The sequence below is a fragment of the Temnothorax curvispinosus genome, unplaced genomic scaffold, assembly GCF_003070985.1.
Source record: "Temnothorax curvispinosus isolate PA1 unplaced genomic scaffold, ASM307098v1 QBEX01009429.1, whole genome shotgun sequence".
NCBI classification, from domain to species: domain Eukaryota; kingdom Metazoa; phylum Arthropoda; class Insecta; order Hymenoptera; family Formicidae; genus Temnothorax; species Temnothorax curvispinosus.
Genome location: NW_020219209.1, coordinates 1 through 7,752, shown reverse-complemented (window position 1 = coordinate 7,752; position 7,752 = coordinate 1). Strand labels below are relative to the sequence as shown.

The window sequence follows — 7,752 nt, the reverse complement described above, 5'->3', positions numbered from 1 at the left end:
AAATTTTTACATACATGCATCAGTGTCCTTGTTGCATCTCCTTTAAGTGATTGCTTGTGCCCAGAAAATTTGTGCCATTATCCGATTGGATCACTTGAGCTCTGCCACGGCGTGCGAAAAACCATTTTAGACAGGCTATAAAAGCCTCGGTGGTCAGATCGCTAACAATTTCCAGATGAACAGCCTTGACAGCCAAGCACACAAACACGGCGACGTAAATCTTAATTTTATTACGGTTACGATGCTTTTTCTCCTTAATAAAGAATGGGCCGCAGAAATCAATACCAACACTTTCAAAAGGTCTCGAGCCTGCAAATCTAACCCTAGGCAAATCGCCCATTTGATACTCAGGAGTCAAGGGGCGCCAACGAGAACACACTACACATTTTCGGATTATTCCTTTGACGCGGTTTTTTCCGTTTACCAGCCAATAATTTTCTCTAATTGCATACAAGGTCGCCTGACTTCTGGCATGACAAAGTTTGATATGAGTCTCGCGAATTATCAACTCGAAAACGTGATTGTTAGCTGGCAATAAGATAGGATGTTTCTGAGCAAAAGTCAGATCCGCGTGTCTCAATCGACCCCCGACTCGGAGTACCCCATCGACATCCAAAAACGGGCTAACAGACAATATCCTATTTTTCTTGTCTAACAGACGCTTCTCACGCAAACTACGCAGCTCGCTCTCGAAGGCTGAGAGTTGGACTAATCTCATAATACGCATCTCGGCGTCACCCAAATCCCCGACGCTGAGATCCCCCGAGGCGACCTCCAAGGAGCGACACTTAGAAGCAAATCGTATACAGCGCGCTATGACCCTTTTCATCTTAGCAAAGGATGAAAACCTTAGAAACAGATCCGTATCGACACCGTGAACGTTTGACAGGACAACAATTGAGCGCTGTTCCGGAATTTCAATACTAGGTATTAAATTCAGCGGCCAAGCAGCTTCATCCTTGGATAGCCAACACGGTCCACTTTTCTAAATGGGGTTGTTGACAAATTCGCGGGAAAACTGTCCTCTTGACAACGCATCTGCGGGATTGTCCTGAGACGGCACGTGTCTCCACTTTCCATGCTGCGTGTTCTCCTGAATGTGCGAAACTCGGTTCGCAACAAAGGTCTTCAATTTGTGTGGTGAAGTTTGGATCCAATGGAGCGCGATCGTAGAGTCCGACCAAAAGAACTCTTCATCTATCTCAATTCTAAGTGACTTGATAGTGGCTCCGCGCAATTTACCAAGGAGATCCGCCGCGCTCAATTCAAGCCGCGGTAAAGTTACTTTCTTGATTGGCGCTACCCGCGTTTTGGAAAAAATCAACCGAACAATGTGGATCCCCGAAGAAGTAGTAGATCTCAGATATAGCACTGCTCCATAAGCCCTTTCGCTTGCATCGCAGAAACCATGTAACTGGACATTGATTACATTCTCTGTTGTGACTTGACGAGGAACGATGAAGTTATTTAGGAGCTCGACTTGCTCCCTGTATTTGCTCCAGGAGGTAGCGATGTCCACAGGAACGGATTCATCCCAATCCAGCTTATCCTCCCACAGCCGCTGCAGCATAATCTTCACCTTCACGATAACAGGACCAACCAGTCCAAGTGGATCGAAGAGTGAGGCAACCTGGGAAAGCATGGTTCTCTTCGTCATTCGCTGGTGCTCGGTAAACGATTTTACGACGTGAATTAAATGGTCTTCACGGGGATGCCAGGGAATACCGAGGGTCTTCTGAGTTTCAGACTCGCTCAAACAAATGTGAAGGTCCAAGGATTGATCCAGTAGTGGCTCCAAAAGACTTGGTTCGTTTGAACACCATTTGCGCAGATGGAAGCCACCACAAGCCAGCAACCCGATAAGCTCATCACGCAATTCTCGAGCCTGGTCCAGTTTCGATGCACCGGTGAAAGCATCGTCCATGTAGAAGTCTTCAAGAAGAACCCTGCAAGCCAGGGGAAAACGCCTTCGCTCGTCCTCAGACAACTGCAGCAACGATCGAACGACGAGAAATGAAGCCGGCACGGTACCATAAGTTGCCGTGTTCAAAATGTATATTTTGATCGGATCCTCTGTACTTCTACGCCATACAATCATTTGATATTTGCCGTCCTCGGGGTGTACCTTAACCTGCCTATACATTTTCTCAATGTCGGCACTCAGTACATATCGGTGGGTTCGAAATCTCGATGGTAACGATGGAGTGACGATGGAGAACAAGTCCTCCTGCAGGGTCGGACCAGCGAGAAGTACATCGTTGAGCGAAACGCCAGTACTGCTCTTTGATGAAGCGTTGAAAACAACTCGCAATTTTGTTGTATGGCTGTCACGCTTGAAGACGGGGTGATGTGGAATAAAATGTCCTTCTTCGGCCACATCGGAGACAGGGATCTCAGTCATGTGACTAAGCCTCTCATACTCGTCAAGGAAATCCGACATTTGGTTCACGCACTCGGTCGAGCGGCCGGTGGTGCGAAGCTACCATCCGTGGGATTATGCCTGAACGCCTCTAAGGCCGTATCCTCTCTAGTAAAAGGTGGCAATGATATCTCTAGAAGTCTCGTGAGTCGAAAGGCTCAAAACAATGTGACACACTTACTAGGCGGCCGGTCCCCTCGCGGGCCGGTCGTCGCACGAGCCCGGTTTGCCGTACGGCGCCTCTGCCCGTCGTCGGGATCTCACCGCTTACGACGGTACGGCGTCCAACGGTCGAACATGAGTTTCGCGAGTTCGATGTCGAGACTCGGAATCGTCTGTAGACGACTTAGATTCCCGTGCCAATCTCCTTTCCAGTGAATACAGCCTTTTTTTTTGCTGTTTGATAAGAGTCGCCCAGTTCGCGTTTTCTACTGTTAAACGGAAGCTTAACTATATAACGGCCACTCTCATCCCTCGAGTGCGTCTGAGAAAAGTGTTGTTTGCACGCCCTCTCATCATCGGACAAACGCCTAACGCTCGAGACCTCCTCAATTTCCCAGAATTTAGCGACCTGGGCATCCAGCGAGTCTACCACTAAATTACATGCTATTCGATTTGACGCAGGCCCCCTATCGTGTATAGCTCCCGACGCTATCCAACCAAGACGCGTTTTTTGTAATATCAGCGCATTGCCTAATTTGATCTGACCCACGCATAACAATTGGTAAAATAGTTCCGCTCTTATAAGAGCGTCAATCTTTGAAGGAGTGCGGGATCTGCCAAGGTGATATTTCGGGGAAGATTTAAATCGCAACGGTTAATCGTCTGTGCAGGAAGTGTCTCTGTAATTCGAGGGACCACCAAGAATAACAACTCCGCAGCAAAACGTCCATCCCTTGACTGAAGAGTCGTTGCGATAGAATGCTTAATATGCGTTAAGCTTTGATTAAAACCCGACACCGGAATATTAACTTCTCTCTTAGTGAGATTCAGAATACCGCTTAATTTCTCAGTAACAAAGTTAGACTGAGACCCGTTATCCAACAAGACTCTACATTTGACAGGCTCTCCGCGGTCATTGAGCATACGCACGGATGCCGTGGCCAAAAGAACTCTCGAAGCGACGACCGCTTGGAGACTTGCGATTGGATTGGCGTTTGCCGCATTAGAGCTACCAGATCCTCGATCAAATGAATCACCTTCAGAGTGAAGAAGGGTATGATGCTTACGTTTGCACTTTCTACACGTACCGTATTTACATTCGTCAACCAAATGATTTGGTCTTAAACAATTGTAGCAGAGCCCCATGGATTTCACCTTGGCAAATCTCGCTTCGCGAGTCATCCTACGAAACTGTTCGCATTGAAATATGTTATGGTTCTGTTTACAAATGGTACACTCGGATTTAGGGTAAACGGTCACAAGGGTCGGCATCGCCGTTTGCTTCGTATTACCTCGCATATTGCTCGATCGCAATTGATTTCTCGCCGCGTTATTCAACTGACTCGAATAAACCGAGATTTCCTGACTTACGTTTTCCAAAACATGACAGCGATTTTTTAAAAATTTCCAAAAATCATCAATATAGACGGCATATCGGTTCCATCAAGAGAACGCTCCCATTCTTGATGAGAATTTTGATCGAATTTTGATGTCAATAAATGAAAAAGCAATGCGTCCCACGATTCGGTCGGTTGACCAAGAGCATGAAGTGCTCGCGTGTGTCTTAAAGCGGCATCGACTAACGATCTCAATTGTGTTGAAGATTCCTTAGATATTACCGGAAGATCAAACAGCGCGCGAATATGGCTCTGTATTATTATTCTTCTATTATTATCGTACCGTTCCACTACGAGAGCCCATGCTACTTCGTAATTTTGTGATGAGGTTTCTAGAGATTGAATTACCTGAGCGGCTTCGTCTATCAACGATGATTTTAAATATTGTAGTTTCTGAACAGGAGAAAGGTTCTCGTTACCATGTACGATCGATTTGAAATTATCATAAAAACCCATCCATGCCTCGTAATTACCACTAAAAGTAGACAAGTTAATTGTAGGGAGCTTTATATTCGCTTTCACGTTTTGTACAGGAAGCTGGTTTTGAATTATTACATTATCGTTACCCGCGGTGGGCCTGACAGACGCAAGTCGACGCTGGGCACGCGCCGCCAGTTCAAAATATGCTTCCTCAAAATACGTTCTTTCGTTGTCATCTAATTGTGTGCCTGTAACGGTATCATTTAAATCAATACTAGTCTGTACCTCGTCAAAGCTATCCCACGTAGTTTTAAATTTTTCTAAACGCTCAATCAATTGCTGTTCATCCGGACGCTCAGACCATTTTTCTAAATAACTCCTGAATCGAGTCAGTTGCCCCTTTATTGCCGCACGTCTCTGTACAAGCGCACGCATCTCCTCGGTCATCGTGTCAGTAATTAAAATTGACAAATATGAAAAAAGAAAAGCGAACTTTCGGTTAACACGCAAATACAAGATACGCTTTGAAATGATATAAATACGCAAATATAAATACAGTTGAATTTCGATATGATTTCGACGTTGTCTTCTATGTTCGTTGTCTTGTTATAGTGGTGTCTCTCTCTCGCTCTCGTGAGCCGCAAGCCTTGTCCTCTACAGTATGCCTCGTGTATGCCTCGTGATCAAGTTTGTGTGTCGTTGTCTCTCTCTCTCGTATATTTCGGCGGTCGACTCGTCCCAACGGATATGATTAAAAACGAGCGCTGCCGAATTGACAATTTTCGATTAAATATCTTAATTTTTGTGTGATCTCACCCTTGAGCAAGCCTGGATAGATATCATTCGAATCGCCATGGATTTTCCGGAAGGATCCGGCTCGAAGGACCAGAAATGTTGGGACGGATGCGCCGTACGTCTTATGCGCGCACGACAGTCGTCCCTGTAGTGGCAAAGTTTTTACGCTCTGGACCACTTATTTTTTCTTATATACTTTAATGATAGGTAGAAGTAGCCAATACGTTTTGATTATATTAACACCGCTCTATAGTTTATTTCGATTATCACGAGGAATATATGTGCGGCGCGTGCGGCCATGTTACAATGACGATACCGTCTGTGTCGAATTCTGTATAAAGACTACTACAAAATGTGGCCTGTGTGCGACCATGGTACAACGACGACTGCCCCGAACGTCTGTCGAGTTCGCTCCGATTCGAGTCAGGAAGATAGCATAGAAAGGGGGGAAACGATGGCGCAGGGCCGTACAATATCACGCGAAATCCCGACACCTTTCTTCTTAAAGATCTCTTCGGTATCACCTTCCTGCGGTCAATATATAGCGGCAAAATTGTACACCACATAGTTGAATATAAAATGTTCCTGCGTGAGAAAACGAGAGAAAAGGACATTTATAATAGGTAATGACACGCGATACGAACCACACAATAGTGTAAATTCGAGATTGGAGAAAGAAAGAGGGGGTAAAGGAGAAGAGATTCTTACAATTAAAGGCACTCTGTAGCAACTCGTATTATCTAGCACAAGAGGACCTCTTGTGCTAGACAATTATGCCTCAACAGTGTTTGACAATGAGAATTATTACATTTTGAAGACGCGAGATTGTACATCCAAATTAACAAAAGTAAAGTACAATATAAACATACTTCGGAGAAATCTTTATTACGCGATAGTGCCTGTCACAACGTGCATCACTTTCTCGTTCTCTTAACTTTTACAAGACAGCATATATACGTACGTGTGCGATTTTGGATACTCCTTCCTTCTTAAAGATCTCCTCGGCATCAGCTCCCTGCCGTCAATATATATTTCACTATCACTATCTATCACGCGGCGATGGTCACGACTGTCACTATCTATCTATTTCTAGGTTATCGCTGTATTCCAGCATAGATCGGTCTTTTTTAACAGCTTCATGCGTCTGTGATTGAGAAAGAAATCTGATAAGCTCTGTATATTCAGCGCAGGAATGAAGCAGCTTGATCAATACACTGAAAACAAACGTAATAAAATAGAAATAAAAAATTAAAATAAACAATATCACGTTATTGTTTCTCATCTAAAATCGTACCATATAATGGTGGTATGATTAGAATTGTCAATAATTTTCACCATGATGTTATTGATCACTCTGTAATACGCTGCAGCCTGATGCAAATGCTCCTACCTGTTTTGGGCTAACAAACTTATCATCTGATCTACTAATTCCTTCAAATGCATGAAAGGAACATTCTTCCCAAGAAATCCACTGGAATTCACAGTCATAAAACTGGAAAAAAAATTGTAAATAAAAAAAGTTCAAGATTTTTTTAAATCGCTAATTAAAATTTTTTATGCAAGCCTAATTTAAACCTTGTATTAAAATTTCTTATCATATGCTTTGTCAAAAATTAAATTTCAGTTCTTGTTTCCTTTAATGTATATTAAATCGTTTATTGAAATATGCAATCTATGAATTAATGACATGTTTCTTTCTAAATTGCACCACAAGTATAACCAGAAATGTGTTTCTAAAGCCCCTGGACACATCCGCGTTTTCTTGACGTAACGGATACGTTTGCAATAGCTTTAATTGCATATTTATCGATCCGATAAATTTATCCTCCTTGGATTGCAAGGTAACTGCTTGGTGAGATTTTAATAACTGTAATATAAAAAAATACTAATAGATATTTATACATATATTACGTAGGAATACAGAAAAATTTTGCGATTTTTAAAAAGCTTATTTTTTTAAATGTAACATTGATTTCTTCCGTAAACCAAAAAAATAAAATAAATGCGTAGAAAGTGCTAATTTTAATTGCATTCCCGTGCCAAAGATATGATTTTGAGAAAATAATTACGATGTTCAAAAGCTATACAGAATATTTTTCGAAAATTTCGAATACTTTTAACACATTCGAACGTCAAGAGAAAAATACAAACGTTTTCTATTACATTCATGGACTGTATCGCAGTGGGTAAATCCATACTGGCCATGGACAAGATGTTACGCTCAAGTGTGTCATCTTTACTGCTAGCAGTAGATACAGGTGATACAACGGTCGATGATTTCGATACTAATAATTTCGGCGGCGAAATCGGTATCATTCTGAAAAGTTTAACGAAAAATTATAAATTTGATTGATAAATCGCCTTAATAATAAACAATATTAAAGATCAAATAAAATGATAAATTATTTAAATATAATTAATAATCTATGATTTCACTATTAAGCTTAACTTACTGTGTTTTGGGCGGGTTCAACACATTAGCTGGGGGTTCGTTCAAATCTGATAAGCTGGGTTCCACTAATATCGGATTGCGATATTTCACTGGGGCACTCAGTTCGA

General features: G+C 42.5%; 3 protein-coding genes across 3 annotated transcripts; all 3 read right to left on the bottom strand.

The window, feature by feature from the left end:
* Positions 1-19: 19 nt before the first annotated feature.
* LOC112458998 lies at positions 20-829 on the bottom strand. Its single transcript, XM_025022868.1, has one exon. It carries the CDS (start codon positions 827-829, stop codon positions 20-22), a length of 810 nt encoding a protein of 269 aa, XP_024878636.1.
* Positions 830-985: 156 nt separating this feature from the next.
* Positions 986-2,440, bottom strand: LOC112459000. Its single transcript, XM_025022870.1, has one exon. It carries the CDS (start codon positions 2,438-2,440, stop codon positions 986-988), a length of 1,455 nt encoding a protein of 484 aa, XP_024878638.1.
* Positions 2,441-4,293: 1,853 nt separating this feature from the next.
* Positions 4,294-7,746, bottom strand: LOC112458999. Its single transcript, XM_025022869.1, has 6 exons — positions 7,647-7,746; positions 7,357-7,510; positions 6,902-7,060; positions 6,584-6,685; positions 6,155-6,337; positions 4,294-5,778 (listed from the first exon to the last, which is right to left on the bottom strand). Exons 2-5 carry the CDS (start codon positions 7,507-7,509, stop codon positions 6,269-6,271), a joined length of 483 nt encoding a protein of 160 aa, XP_024878637.1. The 5' UTR covers position 7,510; positions 7,647-7,746; the 3' UTR covers positions 4,294-5,778; positions 6,155-6,268.
* Between the last annotated feature and the right edge of the window lie 6 nt (positions 7,747-7,752).

What these genes read in the sequence shown, in the direction of transcription:
- LOC112458998 (XM_025022868.1), bottom strand. Translation starts at nt 829, where the DNA reads ATGAAAAGGGTCATAGCGCGCTGTATACGATTTGCTTCTAAGTGTCGC.
- LOC112459000 (XM_025022870.1), bottom strand. Translation starts at nt 2,440, where the DNA reads ATGTCGGATTTCCTTGACGAGTATGAGAGGCTTAGTCACATGACTGAG.
- LOC112458999 (XM_025022869.1), bottom strand. Translation starts at nt 7,509, where the DNA reads ATGATACCGATTTCGCCGCCGAAATTATTAGTATCGAAATCATCGACC. An exon ending in CTGCGATACAGTCCATGAAT is followed by an intron (nt 7,061 to 7,356) that starts GTAATAGAAAAC and finishes TTTATATTACAG; the next exon opens with TTATTAAAATCTCACCAAGC. An exon ending in AGTTTGTTAGCCCAAAACAG is followed by an intron (nt 6,338 to 6,583) that starts GTAGGAGCATTT and finishes TCTCAATCACAG; the next exon opens with ACGCATGAAGCTGTTAAAAA.